The sequence below is a fragment of the Trichophyton benhamiae genome, assembly GCF_000151125.1.
Source record: "Trichophyton benhamiae CBS 112371 chromosome Unknown Abenha-F-W-01a06.fp72, whole genome shotgun sequence".
Classification (NCBI taxonomy): domain Eukaryota; kingdom Fungi; phylum Ascomycota; class Eurotiomycetes; order Onygenales; family Arthrodermataceae; genus Trichophyton; species Trichophyton benhamiae.
The window spans coordinates 321,282-342,944 of NW_003315105.1; the positions used below are offsets into that span (position 1 = coordinate 321,282).

General features: G+C 47.9%; 7 protein-coding genes across 7 annotated transcripts; 3 read left to right on the forward strand and 4 right to left on the reverse strand.

Moving 5' to 3' along the window:
* Window positions 1-128: 128 nt before the first annotated feature.
* ARB_07544 (uncharacterized protein) lies at window positions 129-1,649 on the reverse strand (the record flags this gene model as incomplete). Its single annotated transcript, XM_003014193.1, has 1 exon — window positions 129-1,649. One exon carries the CDS (start codon window positions 1,647-1,649, stop codon window positions 129-131), a length of 1,521 nt encoding a protein of 506 aa, XP_003014239.1.
* A 2,283-nt stretch (window positions 1,650-3,932) lies between these two features.
* Window positions 3,933-7,566, forward strand: ARB_07545 (SWI/SNF family DNA-dependent ATPase, putative; the record flags this gene model as incomplete). Its single annotated transcript, XM_003014194.1, has 3 exons — window positions 3,933-5,215; window positions 5,266-7,483; window positions 7,552-7,566. 3 exons carry the CDS (start codon window positions 3,933-3,935, stop codon window positions 7,564-7,566), a joined length of 3,516 nt encoding a protein of 1,171 aa, XP_003014240.1.
* A 1,177-nt stretch (window positions 7,567-8,743) lies between these two features.
* Window positions 8,744-9,762, reverse strand: ARB_07546 (RAN small monomeric GTPase (Ran), putative; the record flags this gene model as incomplete). Its single annotated transcript, XM_003014195.1, has 5 exons — window positions 8,744-8,875; window positions 8,940-9,145; window positions 9,221-9,374; window positions 9,468-9,560; window positions 9,691-9,762. 5 exons carry the CDS (start codon window positions 9,760-9,762, stop codon window positions 8,744-8,746), a joined length of 657 nt encoding a protein of 218 aa, XP_003014241.1.
* An 881-nt stretch (window positions 9,763-10,643) lies between these two features.
* Window positions 10,644-11,021, reverse strand: ARB_07547 (26S proteasome non-ATPase regulatory subunit Nas2, putative; the record flags this gene model as incomplete). The annotated part of the gene is made up of 1 exon (XM_003014196.1): window positions 10,644-11,021. One exon carries the CDS (start codon window positions 11,019-11,021, stop codon window positions 10,644-10,646), a length of 378 nt encoding a protein of 125 aa, XP_003014242.1.
* A 1,342-nt stretch (window positions 11,022-12,363) lies between these two features.
* On the forward strand, window positions 12,364-15,118 carry ARB_07548 (Rho guanyl nucleotide exchange factor, putative; the record flags this gene model as incomplete). Its single annotated transcript, XM_003014197.1, has 6 exons — window positions 12,364-12,993; window positions 13,033-13,362; window positions 13,433-13,630; window positions 13,695-13,913; window positions 13,964-14,189; window positions 14,250-15,118. 6 exons carry the CDS (start codon window positions 12,364-12,366, stop codon window positions 15,116-15,118), a joined length of 2,472 nt encoding a protein of 823 aa, XP_003014243.1.
* A 794-nt stretch (window positions 15,119-15,912) lies between these two features.
* Window positions 15,913-16,482, forward strand: ARB_07549 (uncharacterized protein; the record flags this gene model as incomplete). Its single annotated transcript, XM_003014198.1, has 3 exons — window positions 15,913-16,076; window positions 16,147-16,270; window positions 16,426-16,482. 3 exons carry the CDS (start codon window positions 15,913-15,915, stop codon window positions 16,480-16,482), a joined length of 345 nt encoding a protein of 114 aa, XP_003014244.1.
* A 402-nt stretch (window positions 16,483-16,884) lies between these two features.
* ARB_07550 (uncharacterized protein) lies at window positions 16,885-18,765 on the reverse strand (the record flags this gene model as incomplete). Its single annotated transcript, XM_003014199.1, has 4 exons — window positions 16,885-17,768; window positions 17,829-18,238; window positions 18,308-18,562; window positions 18,659-18,765. 4 exons carry the CDS (start codon window positions 18,763-18,765, stop codon window positions 16,885-16,887), a joined length of 1,656 nt encoding a protein of 551 aa, XP_003014245.1.
* Window positions 18,766-21,663: the final 2,898 nt, after the last annotated feature.

Genomic DNA, 21,663 nt, shown 5'->3' on the forward strand with positions numbered 1-21,663 from the left:
AAGGTACCTCAAGTAGAAACATAAGAAATGGTCGTAAAGTATGGCCGTTATAAACATAAAAGTAAAATAAAAAAGAAGCGTGGCAGAGAAGGAAGAAGAATGAAAAGAATAAAAGACAGGAGAAGGGGCTAGAAAGCCCTGACACGCAGGACTGAAGCCCTCAGTAACCGTCTCATATGCTCTGGTCCACACCCCAACAGCTCTCTTGTTCGGTCCGTGGCCTTCTGCAGCTGAACTTGGCCATACCCGATCTTGGAACCAGCTCCAGTTCCTGAGCCAACCGAGACTGTCGATCCCGATCCAACAGTCGATATGGCCTTGCCTCTTCCCCACAGGCGGATGCTGCTGCCAGCCTTGTTTCGACGGCCTTTCTTGCGTCGTCCGGCTTCTTCGAGGACAAGTCGTTGTAGCTGTTTGATTTCCATACCAGCTGCACTCAAGACAAGAGGGACATCCATCACTTCGACTTCCTTGGTTACCGCGCTCTTCTGGCCCTGGGGTGGTGGTGGTGATGGTGAGGGCTTTGCCTTCTTTGGTGACGGGGCCAGCGGTGCCAGGGCATCATCCCATGTCCCTGAGCGTAGCGTTGTGGCTTCAAAGTTGATCTCGCGCAGGGCATTACGGTGGTTGCGAATAAAGGATGACACCTGGGATGCATCAACGTGGACGTTCTCGATCTCTAGCCTATGCAGGGATGGGAAGATAAGTGGCTTGACTTGTTTTGGTCGTGCAGATGAGAATTGATTCTGCTTGTTTGTCGTCAGACATGGCTCTGTCGACAGAGACAGTGGAGATGGACCCCTTGCGCCAAGCCAGCGGAACTTGAGCCTCTTCAGCAGCGGGAAGCACTGGAGGTATGAATCTAGAAATTTCAGATGGTCCGTTGGTTCACCTCCACTGTACGGAAAGGCATCCATCTCGATATGAAGATCGGTTATCCGTCTCCAGCGTTTGCATGAGGCAGGAGATGTACCAATTCCTATAGCGGTTGGTCGCAAGTAGAGCAAAGCCCCCGGATGTACGGGAAGAAGAGTTAAAGATGTCAGGCATGGCAGTGGGCTGTGCTCCACTGCGCAGCGTATAGAGATCAGTGCATAGTCTACCACACTACGACGGTAGCGATGGGGGGCAGACTGGTTCGGGCAGGACAGAGTAAGCTTGGTGAGGCCACCCAGTGCTTTGAATGCACGTATAAAAGAGCCGATGTTCGTGGCTGCATGGAAGAGTGGAGGGTACTGCTTCGTCAGTAGATCAGTCATTTCCCATGTCCCATACTTCGGTCCACTCAGTCGTGATGAAAATGGCGATGAAGGGTAGACTTGTGGCGTGTAGACGAAAGTTTGCTCTTCTCCAGTATTAGGATCTAGGAGTGGCGGCAGGAAAGTTGATGGTGAATGTGAGATAGTCAGTTTCAAAGATTTAACATGTCTTCCAATGCGCTCCAGGGCAGCCATGCGAGCTGGTCGGGTAAATGTGCTACTTCGCAAGGAGACATCGAGCTCAGAGAATAGTATCGGTTCAACATGGACGCTGAAATCATGGCAGACCAGCCGCAGGTTGGCGAGATCCTCCTTTGACACCTGGGATAAGAATGCATCTCTTGTCAAGTCTGTAGACCAGAAACGAATAAAAGATGCACTTGGTAGCATTTTTCCTTAATTCTTTCCTTCCTTTGCTTTCACTGGCAGGCTCTCTGCTTGAGGGTAAAAAATTAATGCAATTACCGTTGGTTGTAATTCACCTTTGAACACGTCAGTTGCATGCGGTTCCTGGCGAGGGATCAGGCGCAAAAGCACCTACCACTTGGACCTGCAGGTATCAAACCAGAGTAAATATAGTCGATCGTAAATCCTCAGTGTTTAAATGTCATGACAGTCATTAAATTCATAAATATATCAAGAGTATGCCAGATACTCCTTTGCCATCGATATAGATGTAGTATCATATATAAAACAAATTCGGAAAGAGAGGAGGAAAAGAGGGAAAAAAGGGAAAATGTTTCGAATATGCAACGAAACATCTTTCCGAGGGCGGGGAATGGGGAGAAGCACGGGCGGACCCATCCGGAATGCACTGTCTGCATATTTTGCACTTGGCCTGGTCCAGTTGCCTTGGAGCAACGCGCCCATGGTTGGTCTAGCGATCAGCAAAGCTACACTGGTTGCCAGGGCGAAGGTTCGAGGTGCAGCAGAAGCGCGAGAATATCGCGAGCACGGAACGACGGTGAAACGTCTATTGGCGCTTATTGGTCGAGCCATATACGAGGCGCGGTTGACTGAGTTTGGACAAGGACGTTGGTGTTGACGCAAGGGCGGAATAGACGCGAAACCGCGTTAAGTGGTTGCAGCCGTTAACGCGGATGAACACGGCCGAGCATCACGCCGGCGAGAAGGATGCAATTTATCTCTGCTCCATCTTTGATAAGGGGTACAGAGTACTCCGTAGTGCTGAACATTGTGTCCGACCTTATACGGAATATCGTATCGTTATCATATGATCGAGCTGGCCTGGTTCAGCAGCGGTGATCGTAACAGCCAGTCCTACATAATAGGTCTTGCTGTTCTTCACGCGATCGACGGTTCCACCAGTCGGCGTGTCCCGTAAGCCTCATCAAGGAATCCAATCCATCCGAAATTCCAGCATCCAGCTATCCCATGGTTGTACAGCCCTCATTCCATCTGGCCTCGAGCGAGAATAACAGGAATCATGTCGTTAAACGCGACGAAATCTTTGATGTTGTCTTCTTTTCCCCTTTTGGGACGAAATTGGATGGACGCGGTGGGGCAAACTTTAACGATAGCACGTGATAAGGCTATGCTTGAAATGATTTCGGGAGCTTACTAATAAATGACTAAGAACAGTTTTACCCCTGAAAACCTTCTTGCGATCAAACAATCTGATATTCGGAGGCGGTTCAAAGGTAACTAGACATGCTATTGGGTTGGATATGCTGAGCGAGTGGCTATTTCGAAGCTTGGATATGGTTATTATTCATATCTAGTAGAAATTGATATCTGAATGATGACATCATTGCTCTGTTCAGTCGTCTAGTCAATTCGAACTAAATTCCTCCGTTTATATGTGTTCGGAGAAAGATCGGCAACATGAAAAATATGAGTTCCTTTTCTCGGTAAGTAAAGTCTCGAGGGAAATATTTATACTTGTCCGTGTGTGTGTATGTGTGTGTCTTTGCTTTAATAATAAGTACCCGTATCCGCAATAGTAGTAGCTTGTGCAGTGTCATTTATTGCCACTTGTTACTACGCTGCCGAAGAGTCAGCATTGCTTAATAAAATCATCATTTCCGCCATCCAGTTAGTTATTCTACCATAATACAAATGACCAGGCAATACAGCTATTTAAAGTGTCAAAAGGTGTCAAAAAGTGCCAAATGTGCTACTGGGAACTGTGTTCTGCTTAGTCATCCTACATACTTTCAACGCCCGCCAGACATTTTGAAGATTTCGAGCCAAAAACCAAAGAAATCCAACAAAAGAAAAAGAAAAGAAAAAATGGGAAAAAAATTAAAATAATTAAATAATAAAAAAATAATAAATGTTAAAAAGATTTCATCATCGATGATGAGCTGACGATATCATTTTATGACAGGCCAGCAGGTTTGTGAGGGCCATCCACACAGATATTCCAGACATTCCAAAGGTTTGGCCTGAAACACGCTGGATAGTGAGCCTCCTGTATGCGAAATCATCTAATTGTTCGTCGTGTCTAGGACCCGAGCTAAGTGACGGCTGGTCCAGCAAGTCACCCGCTTGATACGCTGATGACCAACATTGGAATTTGAGCCGCATATTACCCTGTGGTGTGTATGGCTGAGGCGATACGCCGGAAAGAGGCGCATAAAGGAACCAGGATCTCTGACTGCTTGCAGCTGAGATAAGATCTCTCGTTGCGGAGTCCAGTCCGTCCAACAGATGGACTCAGGCGAGATTGAGGACATGCTTTCATGGTCGGATTCAGAGGACGAGACCACTTTCAGCTATAACAACACCCCGGCTGGAAGCCATCGAGCGCCGTCCCCGCTGCCACCGACTACCAGTACTACAAACCAGCACAGAACACCACATCAGGCCTCTTCCTCGTCTTCCTCCTCCTCGTCTCGCCTGTCTGGAACCGCCATGGAAGCTGGTCCCTCACGAAAACGGCCTCGAGCGCCTTCGTCGCCCAACACTTCGTCTGCTCTACTCCACGACTCGAAAACCCGTCGACAGGCCTCTCCTCAACGAAACACTGGTCCTTCCAACCAGCCTGCTTCCGCTACTGCTCCCGACCCTGATCTGCTTGGTTTCTTTGGTATAGACGAAGATGATGAATTCACCGCACTAGAGGAGGAGCAGCGTAAAGCTGAGGCCTGGCTTAAAGAACGGCGGGAACAAGAACGCAGAGATGAAGAGTTTGCTCGCACTTTGCAGGAGACCTGGGATGAGACGATACATAATTCATCAAGATCTGATGAACAGGATGAAATTGTATTTCGGCCTCCTCCACCTCCTGCTCCGGCAGCGATGCCTCAGGGGCATAACCCAACGCCGATTCAGGGATATACTCCGCCGCATTTCACTCCACAACCACAGCTGGGCAGACATGCATCAACACCTGGTCCTATGAGCGAACAGGCAAGGCCAGTGCTCCCTCCGCTTGGACCTGCGTCAGCATCTAGGTCGTCATCGGGTTTCCCAGTTCCTTCGCGAAGCAGTGTCTTTGAGAGAAGAGACGCCAGCAATTCTGCAAGCTCCTGGCAGAAAACCAGCTTTGGCGGCCGCTCGTTTGGGTCCGGATTCTCACAAATTACTGGCTCAAGGAGTGAAGAACCCTGGCGTGCCACTCCAAATAATTATATCGAGTTGAGCAGTGATAGTGATGTGGAGGATTCCTCGAAATCATTCCCGAATCGGGCTCCGTCCCGGGCGGTCGGCAACAGTCCTAGGGCCATGTATATTTCCCCAACTTACAAGGGAAATCCATACGGAAATTCAAGTGTTGCGGGATCTAGCCAACGGCTCCCTGGAGTTCACAGTCTTGGACAGATGTTTGGTCAGGGTCTAAGAACCTTTGACTTCAATAGAAGTCTAGAAGAATTAAACTATCCACCTTCCCTGCGACCATTTATGACCAACCAATGCCCACCAGGCTGCCTTTGTGGAAGGGAAGCATCACATACCTATTTATCGGCGAAGTCACAGATCGATAGCTTACGGTAAGCATTATTGTAACAATCTAACGTGCTACTATGGCTAATAACAATAGGGAAATGTACGCCGTTGACGGGATGACTCCCGATGAAATGAAAAAGGAGCTCAAGTCTCTCCTCGAGAACATTCGTCCAGACCAAGAACTCGACCTCAACCGTGAAGGGACTCCAGAAGCGCTCAAATTCCCACTTATGGAGCACCAGAAACTGGGGCTAGCCTGGATGAGATCAATGGAAGAAGGCTCCAACAAGGGAGGAATCCTCGCTGATGACATGGGCCTTGGGAAGACGATCCAGGCACTGGCCTTGATGGTTTCTCGGCCCAGTACCGACCCTGCGCGCAAGACAACCCTTATCATCGCCCCGGTTGCTTTGATTCAACAGTGGAAGCGTGAAATTAACCGGATGTTGAAGCCAGGTTCTCAGCATCAGCTCTCTGTCTTCATCTTGCATGGAGAGCGCCGTTCAATCAAATTTCAGGATTTGCGGCGTTACGATGTTGTCTTGACTACGTTTGGCACTTTGGCATCTGAACTCAAGCGTAAGGAACAGTGGATGAAATTCAAAAAGGAAAATCCAACCGCTTATCAAAATCTCTCTATTTCACCCCTGGACGATATGCCACTACTAGGTGAAAGCAGCAAGTGGTACCGAATCATCATTGATGAAGCACAGTGTATTAAGAACCGCGGTACGAAGAGTGCTCAGGCATGCTATGAGCTCCAATCGATCTACAGGTGGTGTATGAGTGGCACTCCAATGATGAACAACGTGCAAGAGCTCTACTCCTTGATATGTTTCCTCCGCATTGGACCGTACAACAAGCTCGAGCGGTTCAATAGCACATTTACAAGACCTTTGAAAAATGATACAAACGCGGTCCAAAGTACGGCTATGAAAAAGCTTCAGGCTCTTCTCAAAGCAATCCTCCTCCGCCGCACCAAATCATCCAAAATCGATGGAAAACCGATTCTTCAACTCCCACCTCGTGTCACTGAAAAAGTGCATACCATCTTCAGCTCAGATGAGCAGGAATTCTACCAGGCTCTTGAAACTCAGTCACAACTTCAGTTTAATAGATATCTCCAGGCTGGCACTGTTGGGAGAAATTATTCAAATGTGCTTGTTTTACTATTGCGATTGCGCCAGGCTTGCTGCCATCCGCATCTAATTAATGATTTCGCAGTCAATCTCGTCACCAATTCAGGAGAAATTGACCTCATTGCCAACGCAAAAAGGCTTGACAATACCGTTGTTGAACGACTTAAGGCACAAGAGGCTTTGGAATGTCCGGTTTGCATAGACGTGGCTGAAAATGCCGTTATCTTCTTTCCTTGTGGCCACAGCACCTGTGCAGAATGCTTTGCAAGGATCTCAGATCCCGCGCAAGGGTTGATGCAGGGCAATGATGGAACGATAGAGGTAAAATGTCCTTCCTGCCGGGCCAAAATTGATCCCAAGAAGGTTACAGACCATACATCCTTCCAGAAAGTCCATGTCTCGGGTGAAAACACGACTGCTGAAGATGGAAAATCTGGTAGCCAAGCCGATGATACGGCGGATAGCGACAGCGACAGCGACGATGATAATAGAGGCACGCTCAATGGCTTCATCGTCCGGGATAAAGACGAAGAAAGACGGAAAAAGGGCAAAGGGAAAGCCAAACCTAAGAAAACTCTTGCTGAGCTAAAAAAGGACGCCCAGCGTAACGTCAAGGCCAAACGCAAATACCTTCGCACCCTTGATAAGCGATGGGAAACCAGTGCTAAAGTCGATAAGACAATTGAGATTCTACAATCACTACGTGATTCAGGTGACGAGAAGACTATCATATTCAGCCAGTTTACTTCCCTTCTTGACCTTATCGAGGTTCCTATCAACCGACGAGGCTGGAACTACCGCCGTTATGATGGCAGTATGAAACCAGCAGACCGCAACGACTCTGTCCTCGACTTTACCGATAACCCGGACTGCCGTATCATGCTTGTCTCACTCAAAGCTGGTAACTCCGGACTTAATCTGGTTGCTGCCTCGCAAGTTATTATCCTTGATCCTTTCTGGAACCCATATATTGAAGACCAGGCCATTGATCGTGCTCATCGTATTGGGCAATTGAGACCTGTTATGGTTCATAGACTTTTGATTGAAAACACAGTCGAAGACCGAATTATTGCTCTCCAAGATAAGAAGAGACAGATTATAGAGGGGGCTCTAGACGAAAAAGCAAGCTCTAAAGTTGGCAGACTGGGTGTCCAGGAATTGAACTTCCTATTCGTAAGTGCATCCCCTCTTTGCTTTGGTAACCTCATATTTCTCCCACTGACGGTTTCATCCCTTTCTAGAACGGCCATCAGTAGCTCTTTTTTCCTTCCTTTTTTCCCCTTTCCTTTTTTTCAATGCTTGATTTTGTATTCAACATCTTGCGCCTCCAGTCGGGAGAGGAGTTGATATCAATCGTAGGATACTACCAGACTTCGGTTTCAGTTCATTCTCTTGTTTTTCACCTTATAGCACAACACAACGCTTCCTTATGTTTACATTTCTTTTCATATTCAGGTATATCCTCCCGTTTTTTTCCCCTTCCCTTCATTCTCATGGTATTTTGTATAGGTTCGGTGGGTGGTACATTTTGTCCTTTGCAACAGGTGTTGTTTGATATCCCCCTTTCTTATCTTCTTTTTACCTTCTTCTATTTTCGGTCTTGGTTGAGGGTATATATATTCCCTCAACATACAACCAGATCCATAGACATATACCCTGGGTAGGTTCTTTCGAGTGTCTTAGGTGTTTATTTTCTTTCTACCTACCTCCCTTGTTGTGCCAGACTCCGTTATACAACAATCTGGATAGAATGCCCATAGAATATAAAGCAGCCTCAACGTGTCGCAGAAAACGGTTATGCTCTCTTACAGCTTTTTTGATGTTGCTTCATTGAGAGGATGCAGTTTGCCCTTGAATAATCCTTTCCCAAGTAATATGATTTACTGGGGTATCAAAATCTGTATCAAACCCAGTCCTACGAAAGACATAGGGTGCTCTGACGTAACTATAGGGCTAGAAGCTTGACGTCAGCCCACTTACACTAGCTCAGCAAAAGACCCTGTAGTCTTTCCAAATGCGCAGCCCGTAGTTTTAAGTATTAAGGAATTATATGGTTGTCTTTCCTTGAGTAAGGATATTACTAAAAGGGTATTGTATTTTGTAAATTTTGCCTGATAACCTTGACGTTGAAGTTAATGCTTGCCGTCATTCTAAGATATCACCCATGCTGGACATGCTGTTTATGCTTGTTGTCGATTGGTTTGTGTTGTTGTATGCGGTGCAGAAACTGATTTCTTTGTTTCAAATATTTTGTTGAGACTTTTTTTTTTCTTCTTTTAATTCTTCTTTCTCCTATTCGTTCTCATCGTCAATTGTTTCTGTATTACATCCCGTTCCAAACCAAATCGTGTCCACGTATCCTTGCACCTAGCCTAATCAATTTTGGAAAAGGCGAGCGAGCAATCGTCCAGCTGATTTTTTCAACGATCCAGTTTACAGATCGGCATCCTCCTCGTCTGGCAGAGGCATGCTGGCGGCCTCCTTCATTTCCTGTTCCTGTTTCTGGAGCTCAGCGAGGTCAACGTTGACTTCTGGGGGAGCAAGAGCAATGCCGGCGGCGAATTCCTGTGCCAATGTTAGTCGTAGGTAGAAAGTGCGGAAAAAGGGAAGAGATAAGGATAAGACTTACCAAACCCTGGTTTCCAACAAGTTTTCTGGCCAACCACAAGAATGGCTTCTCGAAGTTGTAGTTGGATTTGGCAGAGATGTCGTAGTACTGAAGGTTCTTCTTGCGGTGGAAGGTTATAGTCTTGGCCTTTACCTTACGTTCCTTGACATCGACCTTGTTTCCACAGAGGACAATTGGGACATTCTCACAGACACGGACAAGGTCGCCTTATCGTGTTTCGTGGAGTTAGCTTGATGATTATATCACAAAAATATCAAGAAAATAGATGGTATTCCACTTACGGTGCCAGGATGGGACGTTCTTGTAGGTGATACGGGAAGTGACGTCAAACATGATGATACCGCACTGGCCGTTGATGTAGTATCCATCTCGAAGTCCACCAAACTTTTCTTGACCGGCAGTATCCCAGACGTCAAACTTAATCGGACCCAAGTTCTGATGATTGTAGGGTTAGTATGAGGCTGAAGTCGTTTCCACAAAGGCTTATGATGGTAGCCTAAACCTGAATGGGAGGACATGGAGACGTACGGTCTGGAACTTCAGTGGGTGAACTTCGACACCAAGAGTGGCAATGTATTTCTTCTCGAATTCACCAGTAAGATGACGCTTAACGAAGGTAGTCTACATTAAACAGACGGTTAGTTGATCAACTTCCCAATGAACACGGTGCCATGTCGTGCATAGTTAGATGCTCGTTCGACCGCAGAAAATATCACGCATCACCACAAGCTGCGCGGTGACAAAGGCTCACCTTTCCAGTACCACCGTCACCGACAAGGACGAGCTTGAAGGTGGGTATGTTCTCTTCAGGCACCGCAGCCATTTTTATGCGGGGAGGGGTTGTTGGCAAGAAGGGAGGGGCAGGGACAGCCTTAGATAAGACCTGGGAAGGCGAAATCGGCCGGTAGATGCTATCTGTCGCTGGCGAGGAGGACAGACAGGCGAGTCTGATGCCGGTAGTTGGGTATCGAAGGAAAAGCAGAAGTCGTTAAAAAGGCGACGATGTCAACTAACGAAAAAAAACAAGCCCGAAACGGAACAGAAGGTTGGGTTGAAATTTATGTAGGCACGTGACTAGCCCTTGCCACACGGAGGGGGCTGACTAATTAAGTGACGGTTGCGGCTCATTTTAAAGGTGGAAGAAGCAAAACGGGTTGCAGTTGATATTCAATATTAAAAGTCGAAAGTACTCAAGAGGATCGCGACTAGGCTGTTGACCAACCAGATTTGATGTCATCAGGAGCGTTAGAAACTCACTTTAGCTATAGAATAAAATGGCATAAAGAATAATACATTCCTAATGTTATGTTGTATTAGCTATTGTAAGAGTGGCTTTCGATGCCGCTGGTTTTATTAGTAAAAAGTTCTTGATTCGTCCTTCGGTATCCCGTATATATTTGTACAATGCAGGAGCTGTGGTTACTCATGGAAGAATGGCCTCGTCAGAAGATCAGAAAACCTAACCCTCTCAAGCCATGAAGGCATCAAATTCCAACCAGCTGATAAACAACCGTGCCCTTCCAATATGGCAATGGGTTATTTCACTTTCGTGCGGCGAAAGACAAAATGAACAGTGCTTCACAATGGCACTAAATGACAGCCCAACAGCCCCCGGCCACCCCAGTTGTGGCTTGGAGTGAGCCGCAAGGTAAGTGGCGAGTTTTCTCCATCGAAATCTCTCATTACTTTGACAAGGATAGGAAGCTAAACAAACCAAATAAGGGTCAGCGAAAGTGAAGCTAGAGTAAATAAGCTTTTTTCAATCCAGGGGGCATCTACCTCTACGTTATTTGTGACAACCGCTGCAATCTTCGTCAGGTTTTCATGGTTAGCCCAGGTTATGTTACCAAAATTGCAGACCTTGTCTCCAGCCTTCAGGCCAGCTTTGGCTGCAGGACTCCCGTCCGCCACACTGTTGACCTTGGCAAATGGCATGTCGAGGGTGTCCACCTGGGCTGTAGGAACTCCCTCTACATTTCGAGATGTTGCTGAGGGCCGGGTAGACGGAGTAGCGGAAATATTCCCGTCTTTATCTTTTGTGCTAGCAAAATACGCAGCTAAACCATCTTCAACTTTCAACATGACGGCCTTATAATCGTTTCGTAAACGTATTATCCGCGCTCTCGTAGTCCGAACTATTCACCACAAGGAGGTTAGAGGAAGAGGCCACCAAGAAATGAGGTAGAGTAAGCCACTGTACTTTGTGCAATATCCAGATCTGCCCTTGGGAATCCGTCTTCGGTAAGCAGATTCGTGTTCATGTCAACGCCATGCTATAACAATTTGTTAGACCTCCGTTAATAAAAGTCTGGCTGGATAGGATAGACATCAGCATACAGATACGAGAACGTCACTAAGTATTTTCAACTCCGCCTCTAGCTTCTCCTTTTCATCAAAGAGCTGCGTCAGGCCCGCCTTTGAGAGATCCGTGCTTGTAGAGCCCGCACCCGAAACGGGCCCAGCAGGCACCGTAGGAGTATGGATGTCGTCCATCGGAATGCCCATGATACTCTCACATTTGATTAGGAGTCCATGGCTTCGACCGTGGACCTCTGGGGTTGAAACAGGTGAGATGTCGCTTTTGTCGAGGGGTCGCCAGCTTCCCAATCTTATCGCCGAATGCAAACAGTTCAAACTTGCCAAGGAAAAGGAGACTGGCTTAGTCATTCTTATTCACTTGAAAACGCGTCTGAGCTCGAAAAATCGCTGGATGGCGATCCGTTTCTCATACACAAAGCTATGCATCTACCTACCTAGCTTTTTTGGTGCTTATGTCTCTATAAAATAAAGAAAATGTATGGGCTGCCACAACAATATAAATATATAAATTCATATATTATGCTTATACCCCTTTGAGCCCTTGGCTTGATCATGATAAAGATGCATTAACACCCATGAGCACATAGAAGTAGTCTTGAACTACTACTTGTTGTGGGTGATATAAATACCCTTCTTTTAGATATCTGTATAGTTGGATATCTCTACCTTTCTTACATATGTCTCTGTATAGGAGGACCTATCTACCAACGCAGGCCAGATCACTGATAATGCAGGGGCCAGCTGATTTATCAACATCAATATATGCTGTGAATATGCCAGCCTACACACTGCTTGTCTTATACTGTTATCTGTCTGTTCATTGTATATAGTCTCCTTCTATATTACAGTGGTTACCCCTTGCTTAGTCGTAGTGCGGCTTTGGATGCTACAGTTCTCTGTTGCCCCTTCCCCAAAATGGAAGAAAGGACGCCTGGTGAAAATTTTTCTCACCACACCCCAACCTCTCTTCTATTCCACTGCATGTTGCCCTCATTTCCATTCCTTAGACCTTCATATTGTATGCCATTCCTTCGTTTTGTTTTACTGTCTATGCTTGCTGTGTTTTTGTCCTTCATTTTTACACGTCGATATTACGCGAAAAGCCATGGAATCTACGGAATCCCTCGATGCCGTAGTGGACTTTCCACTGGACATTGACTGTGCATTGTCTGAATTGTTTCGAAATGACCCTGAAAATGAACCGCAGGGCGAACCCCCAGCTGAGGCAGACGGTAGACGACGTTCGACGGAATCCAACGATTCTGTGGCTCCCGTTAGCCATGATGGCTATAGCTTCAAGAAATGGATGAGGAGTGTCCGTAATAACGGAACTGATGTACAGATTCCTCGAAACTTTGTCCTAAACTGGCCTAACGGGAATACGGAGGAGCAAAGCTATATCAAATATCCTGACAACGAGCCAGATTGCCCCCCAGATGAGGGTTCTGACTGCTCCTCTGGCCTTATAAACAACATAGAAACTGCAAGTTTTAGCCAGGCAACATTGAGTGTAGCTAACGGAGCACGTACAAACACGGTGACTAGTACTATGTATAGCACCAGCGTGTTCTCTAGTTCCGAAGCAGCAAGAGCGTCTCTTGAGAGCAACCGATTGACTAGATCAGTCTCTTGCGATGAGGCTGCTTGGAACCGCGCTGTCCAGAGACGTCAGATTCTTCAAGAATTGCTAGGCACTGAAGCCGTCTATGTATCTGGATTACGAGCCCTAGGAGATGTAAGTAATTTCCCAGAAATCATACTCTATGCACTCTAGCTGAACATGTCCGTTTATAAGGTAGTAATAGCCCCGATAAAAACTCAAACTGGACTTGGACGATGCGTGGGAACATTGCTGAGGTTGCACAGCACATTTCTTGACGCACTTCGAGCTGCCATCCCACGTGTTCCCACAGCTGCCTTTGCGGCATCTATGAAATGGGTGGCAAAGAAGAAAACGTCGAAAATGCCTAGCACTGACGTCCATCGCAAATCAGTGACCAGTCGAAGGATGCGTGAATCCGTTGAGCACCGGATCAAGTCGTGCAGGAACATTGCTGCAGAGCCTAACGAAGTACAGAAGGTAGCTGAAATTTTGATGTCGAAGGTAAGCTAGATCGAAATAATGCTTCCTAGGTTTCTAGGCGTACTTGAAACTAAACCCATCCTTCAACTAGCTCCCAAAGTTCAAAGTTTACGAGGAATATGGCATCAAGTACCCTTTAGTGTTGCAGGAAGTTGAGAAGCTCCGAAAAACCGTTGACTTTGAGGTCTGGGATAATGGTACTGAAGCGCTCTCTCGATCATTGGCGCCCATAGAGTGCAAGGAGCTGAGCCCGAATCAAGCACTTACCATCGGTGACCTGCTTGCCAAGGTGAGAACAACTTCAGATCCTAAAGTCACGAGAACGGTCAGATTCTAACCAGCTTCGGTGATAGCCAATTCAAAGGGTGTGCAAGTACCAATTGTTTTTGTCAGATTTATTGAAATGCACGCCATCCTCCGATTGTCCGGCAGCCCACGAAGCTCTTGAGAAGGTTTATCAATGCATGATTGATACAGTCCAGGAGATCAATCGAGCAACCGGAGACCCCGTAGCCAAGGATCGCCTGGCAAAGACGTTACTCCTTCGTAACAAGCTTGACTTCACAGGTTTTGTAGGTTAATTACCTACTTCCATTTGACTACCAAACTAACATTATCTTAGGGCCGAGAGAGGGATATTCTTCGTGATTTTGGTCCTCTGAAAGTCTGCGGTGTTCTGCATATTACATACGAGACTACGGAGTCTATTGTAGGGGAGTATATGGCTTGCGCTCTCTTTGCTTCACATATCATCCTAGCTGTTCCTCGAGCCGAAACTCGTAAATTCGGCGTACTGGCCATTATTGCTACAACCCGGGCAAAGGTCGAGAATGTTAATGAGAAACCAGGTTTGCTCATTCCATGCTCCAAAACCTATCTAAAAAATCACGATGCTAATGCCTGAGCAGGCTTGCAATGTACGAGAACACCTCATTCCTGGAAGCTGCTATATGTTGCCAGCGGCGATACCTTTGAGCTCGTCATGACCGCGTGCTCTCCAAAGGAGGCTGATCAGTGGAAGGACCAGTTCCTGCTGAACATAGCCCCGGAAATCACGGTGGACACCCCCAGGATTGGAACGAGGGTTATGTTCCCAATTAAAAGACGGCCCGTGATAACGATCAACGAAGCTGGTAATATGGTTCAGCCCATCTGCAGACTAGTCCGTATCAAAGGGACAGAGGCCGCCCCGCGGCGGGATCAAACCCCGAGCGTGTCACCGTCACGGCCTCAAACCCTCCTGATAACCCCAATGGAAACATTAACTCCGAACCGTCAGGACAGAGCGCGCATGGAGAGGTGGCTATCTGATATCTGGACTTGTGATATCATTCCATACCCAGGAATGCCAGGCCGCGGTGGACAGTTCATCCGAGCTCAGGCTGGCTCGTTCTTTCGGAGCCTCAGTAGCCGCCGCCCATTCTCCCGCCGTGGAAGCAGCATCGCATCTGCTACGACCCAGTCAATTACTTCTAATTCAAAGAGCGGTGCTGCTGATGAGACGAACACCACAGCACCCACCAGTCCTATCTCCAAGCATAGCACTCGGGAGTTCGATGAAACAATTGACGCCAATGTGCAATCAAGGAGTTCTTCACCAGGATGCACAGCCTTGCCACAGATCAAGTCTGATGCTGATGAGATGGTGCAGCACGAAGCTCTCGAGAAACGCGCTAAATACAAGGAGAGGACCAAGATGGACAAACGTACCAGATGGGGTGTCTCTATTTTTACAGCTCCCGGCCGCTCTCGTCGTAACAGACTAGTTGAGGTGTAAGTATCATCACTCCCTTGCCGGACGCAAGGAGACGAGGGATTTGGAGGAGCTCCTTCGCGCGTTCTTCCCTATAGCTAGCATGCTTCTTTGTAACTAGTTCCTACTCCGTACTTAGGTAGACGGTTCCAGAGACATCTTCTAGTTATATCAACAATGCAAGCTGCAGTTCCGCTCGTTACCGCCTATAATACTCCATTGTCAGCTCCGTTCCTGTGCCTCGTGGAGCTGAGTGACGCTATCTCCCGTGCAGATCAAGAAGACTCCGAATCTGATAGAAGAACCGCAAGCCGAAAAGGGGAAGGAGAGGCGTGACGTCACACGTGATCAGGGATGACTACCTTTAAACGCCAAGACTCAGGGCCCGCTATGACGTCGGTCGAAGCAGTGACAAGCAACACAGGCGGAAGCTGGACGGCGACGATGTACACCCTATTAATTGCAGCGCATAGCACGAGCAGGAGCCGGCGATGGGGACGCGCAAGAGAATTGTGGGCTGGCTCAGACATAAATAGAGACGCCGCTGCACTCCTAGAAGTACAGCATCACCTCGGTATTTGTCCAATTGCCTATATAACCATTCGTCAAAACACCTGCATCTACATCTACATACCACTTGACAAACCGGATATCTAGACTCATATACTTTCAGCAACTAGCCACACACACGCTTTGCCTTCTCAGCCTTCTACCCCGCCAATCTATAACTACTTAAGCTCCCTACTCGGCCATTAAAGTCATTCCAGGCCTATCCATTGAACCAGAAGGACGCACGACACAGACACAATACTGCAATCATGGCTCGCGGAAACGTCGGAGTTTACAAGGTCTTCTACAAGGGAGAGACGGATGATTTCGTCGTCTACGTCGATGATGTTGCCAGCGTGAAGCAGTGGAGGAAAGACAAGACAGTTCCTCTAGCTCAAGTGGTCAGTGGGTGGAAGATATTCATCACTCACAGGTATGTTGCGTTGAGTCTCCTGCTTATTGATATGAGGCCTGTTCCTTGACATCTAACTTCTATATTTTAGACATGGTGCACAAGGAATCCACGATGGAGCCAGCAAGGCAACACTGTCGAATGAGTTCGGAACATCGGATGAGGTGGAATGTATTACCAAGATACTGGAGAAGGGAGACCTGCAAGAATCAGAGGTATGGCATTCTTGCTACCTATTCCTCATTCATGTTGTACAGCTACTAACTTTGCCGTTGGATAGAACACCGAAAGGAACGGCTCGACGAACGACTCTAAAGGCGGCTTGTTGGGTCGATAGATGGAATTGGCTGTATGACTGGCCAAGCTGCAGGAACCTCTTATCGAGGGCACAGCTTCGGAGGATATACAAGGTATTAAACTATTGTAGGGTCTGGTTTAGGCATATTTCACTTGGGTATGGGAGGAGAGTCAGATTGGCATGGCTCTAACTGTTACTATTGGCTTACGACCTAGTATATTTTCACAAGTCAATATGTAATGAGGTGCTCCTACATCTACAATATTATCATATTTTAGGCAGCGGTTTACGACAGGCCTTATAACCGAAAGAAAAGAAACGGGTATACATTCGGTAGACAAAAGCGCTAAATCCATAAAAGCTGTACAAAATACCGCACGGCAAAGACAAAAAACGCAAACAAAGGTATTCGAGCCGGGGCTTAAAAATTTATACTCTAATTAATAAAAACGGAAATAAAATGTGTCTTCCATGTATATTAGAGACGGAATGGGTATATAAGAGTAAAGGAAACAGCCAAGCAAGCCAGAGCTAGAAGTGTTCTTTCCAGAACTTGAACTTGACTTCTTTGCTTGTACATTCCTTCGCTGCCTTTTTAACCTGCTTGGCCGCCTGGTTCGGACCGCAGAAGTAGACTCCAACATCAGCCCGACGCGTTGCCTCAAGGTTGGACATGTATGTACGATCCATAATACTGGCACGCAACGCACGGAAGAACCGAGCAAAGTCCGGACGACCGAATTTGGTGCCTGTTCTTAGTTCTGTAAGAGGATCAAGTTCCTGACCTACGGAGTTGAGGTAGATGTTGGCAGCTGTGTCTTGGTCGAACCGTTGAGTAAGGTAAGTGTGTATGCGAAGGAATTCCTGGCCTGAACGAGCTTCTTCTGCGGATTGAGCTTCCAGGGAGGAGAGGAGAGCTTGGAACCATTCAAATGAGCTGGTATCTTTGCAAATCCAGATGAATTCAACTCGACGGAGACGGGTTGGAGGGTTAGGTCCGGCCCGGTAGTGCCAGATATCCTTTAAGATGGATGCCCAGGGGGTAACTCCGATGCCTGTGCCGATGAGGATGGCAACATCATTGCTGAACACGTCTTCTGCAGGAGCTCCGTAGGGGCCATCGATGCGGATTTGCGGCATGGTCTGGCCATTCTGCATGGCAATCTCGTACATGCCGAGAGGATCGAGGCCGTCGATGTCTTTCGCTTGCTCAGGACCGCAACCAAGCCGATTACCGAGTTCACGGGTGAAATCTCCTACCTGTCTGATGTGGATGCTTATGTAGGGATCATGAGGGCACGATGTGATGGTGAATGGATGCCACTGCGTTCGAGAGACATCTGGTACTTGAAGGAAGAGCCACTGTCCAGGCTTGTACCGCAAGCTGGGCTTACGGAATTGGATTTCCATGGCATCTGTTCATTAAACGTTAGTAATTTAGTATGCAAGAGGTGCATGTGTAGGAGTCCACTAACCGTATGGATGTCGAACAACCTTGACAATTTCAGTATCCCTCGCAGCTCGGATCTCTCGATAGAGTCTTTCAATGAGGTAGAGGCCACCGCCCCAAAGTTCCCATCTCCATCCCTCATAACCAATACAATGATCCCAGAATCTCTTACCTGCAAATGGAGAGATGGGGTCGGGTGTGTCTCGCACAAAGCATCCAGTGGCATGTGTGTATAAAGCCAGCAGGAACGGGATGAAAAGGTGATGCGTGTACCAGAAAGTCTCGTACGACTGCTGCCTGATTCTGTGATGCGACGTGGTATACATTAACAGCATACAGAGAAGCATTACGTGGCCGGTGATTCCAGCAGCTTGGGTATAATGAATTTGAACAGCTGCTTCCGGACGTGTCTGGTTCCGCTCGATGTTGAAAAAGCTGTTTGAACATTTCATTAAAACCTGACTGTTGGTAATTGTGCAGGGTTAAAACAACAATCGTACTTACTTGACGTAATGTGCTACAACATGTATCACACTGAAGATGAGCAGGGAGTATGCAATCTGCCGATGGAACCATTGGGCTTCATCGAGAGGAAGCCATTTCACCTTCGGTCTGACGTATCTGAGCAGCGTTCTGCACATGGGGAAAAGAATAAGGGCTGTATCTATCGAAAGAACAAACCCAGCACCCCGAGACATCCATACTGAGAAAGTGAGTGTGTTGAGGGCCGCCAGTCTTTGATCGGTAACTTGTTTCCACCTGGTTGAATCATGTTAGCTAAATGTGTCCCTACTTCATAATTTGATTGCTCAAAAATTAAGGTCCAGGGGAAATAAGGATAAGGTTTCGGCATACCATCCATAGGCAAAGAAGCCTATCTGAATCCCGTAAAAAATGAAGTAGAAGAATAGTTTGGAAGGATTAAAATGCGACTTCCACCTGGAAGAAGTCTTTTTCGTCATGATGGCTCCAACTGAAGGTTGTCCGAAGCTCAGTCGGATCTCTGGAAGTTAGAGAGGAAGGGATAAATAGAAGATGCCAAAAGTAAATTCGTCAAAGGAAGGGGAATATGCAACTCTAGGGAGGAGAAAAAGAATCAACAGAGAAACCGAATGCGGGATAAAGCGGATAGATGGATAAAACGTAAGAAAATTCGTTAAATGAGGTCGTAATGTACGGAATACTCCGGTTCAAGTGAAATTAGGTAGCCTGGTTATGGTATGATTGCAAAGTCACAAAGGCGTAGTTTTTATTGCATCCGGAAAGTAGAACGAGCGCTTGGAGGACCAGTGGATATAGGGTATGAGCCAATGGAAGCACCGAGATATCCAATGCACCTACAACGGCAAAGAACTGCCTGCGCACGACACCGCCAGGAGGCAATGGGCGGCGCCGTAGCCTGATACCCCAGTGCCGCAGCCGTGCTTCTCCGGGTGCTAGTGGACGAAGGCTCCTTTCCACGTCCTGTCCACTATAGCCCTATTGATATAATGCTGTGCTGGTGAAACGGGCCAATCCATGAATAACCTAGTGGCCAACGTCTAATAGCTGCACGTCGTTATGATCCGGTTCTGACGCTAGCCACCGCGGCCAGCGTCTAATCGGGCTTTTAATCCTGCTTCCTGTCTCGCCGGTTGCCTGGTGATTCCCCCGGATTCCAAAAATAGGACGAGCGATCTTCCGCTGAAAATCGATTGGGGGCTCGCAAAATTAACGGGTAACAAGTTATCCACGATGGATTGGTTGTTGATTCACAAATGACAAGTCTTCCTCTGCCTTCTCTCACATCTCAAACATGCAGGGTTTCGGACGCGGCGTACGGAGGGTGCGGTAGGTAGGAATATGTACGGGAGCGGATTTGGACCTGGGGAGGTAGATGGACTGGACAGCAAGGAGGTTTTTGAGATCGATGATGGTATCCAAAGATAGTTATCTCTCGAACGACGTTTGTTTTACATAAAACGAGGGTTCGATATTTGGTTCGATTTTGTGGTAATCGAGAATGAGTATGTATTATCAGATACGCAAGCAGGAGAAGCGCCAACTGGCAGGGCGGTTAAAAGAAAAAAAAAAAGTCGATTTGGCCCCCCCTGCCCATCAGGCCATGCTGAAACACCAGAGTTGGTATAATTATCTGGTTCAGCCTGAGTTTGTTATCTGCTTCCCTCTTTGTCTGTTGGTTTATTGAGGGAAATAATCCCGTAGACGTTGTCGCTAAATGGCTCGTTGGGCGGATTCTGTTTTAACGCCTTGGGGTCTTTCTTTGCTCCTTTAACTTATTTCCTTTTTATTTTTGCTTTTCTTCCCAGGGACGAAGAGAAAAAGATACCGGGCAGACAGCCGCAATTGACAGGTAAAAGACTCAGCCTGGCTGTTATGGGAGCAAGTAGCAAGGGGCCTGGATGCCCAGAGACGAAGGTGTTGGACGTAGCACCACTCTCTGCAGTGAGAACGGTCAAGAGGGAGGAGACCAAGACCGATAGTCCCTCCGACTGGACCTGTCTTCTACCTTATGAGGTAGCTAACAAGTTGAATTCGACTACATCCGTGTTGTCACCCCCCTGCGTGCGCGGGGACGGCCGTCAAAGCACGCTGATAGAGCAAAGCGAGAGTCTATCCTGTGGATAACTCAAAAAGATAAGCGGAGAGAAGAGAGACAGAGAGGGAGAGAGAGCCCACTTGGCAGGGTTCAGAGGACATCGATCTTGAAGCGCCACAGGCCAATGAGGGTGTGAAGGTGGCTTTTGAGCGGCCTTGGTGGCCGTCCTGGGACTTCCAGAGTATCGATGTACTGCTGGTTAATTGGCTGGCACCCGGCCTGCCGACTCGTATATCGGCGGAGAAGTCGTCCCTATCACTTCACCGTCACGGCCGTCGTAACTAACGGGCCCTCGTGGTTGATCAATAACTCCTCCGTAGCCAGAGGGAGGGAGGACTCGTAGGTTCCCATCACATCGGCAGCAAGCCCAACTCGTCCTTCGGTCCTTGGGGATGCGGTGCCAGAGGATCCCAAAGCGAGCCTATCAGGGGCATTCTGCAACCGCCCACGCTTGCCGGGGTTCACGCTTGGCCTGTTGGCAGGTCGACGAGAGCTCTCGGGGCCTTGAGATTTGTATTTTGGGTACACACGGGGGGGGAGGTAGTGATGTTATGCATAGCATGTAGCGCTGCCACGGAGACTACCAACGCTCGAGGTACCGCGTCCTTTGCTGTTGACTGGCTGCTGGAGACCACAGCGACTGCTCGTAGCATCTCCATCCTGTCTGTTACGCTACTCCGTATTGCCATTGACGCTGCTGCCAGCGATAGTTAGTTGTAATGCACGCAGCAACCGGGTGGTACGGCGCTTCGAGGTCAGCCTGATGAGGCACTCTGCGACGTCTCCTGTCTCTGGCTCTAGACCATTGATCGTTCATCGTGAGACGGCCCATCTATGCTGTCTACTCGGCGTATGTATGTATTTCTGTCTGCCTGTCTGTCCCTGTGTCCGTATGCCGTGGTGTCTGCAGCTCTCATGTCAACAAGCGTCGCGAGCCCCTAAGTCCGTTCGGACACCGCAGGTTCATGCAAGAAAGGTACATCAGATCCGGGCTCTAGCGACGGGAGGCAGCGTCAAGCCCGCCGTCCTGGAGACTGCTGAGACTCTAGTTGCAGGAGTAGGCGCCGGCCAGCGTCTTTCTCTCCTGTTGGTTTACTTCCAGAAGGCCGTGGCTCAGGGGTCGTCTTCACCAACTACGGCCAGCTAAGTATATGCGGATATAACGACAGCTAGATGAGACAGCCAGCGAGGCGTAGCAAGACAGCAGCAGCAGCAGACGAAGCAGCCGAAGCAGACGAAGCAGAGACGAGAATGCTATTAT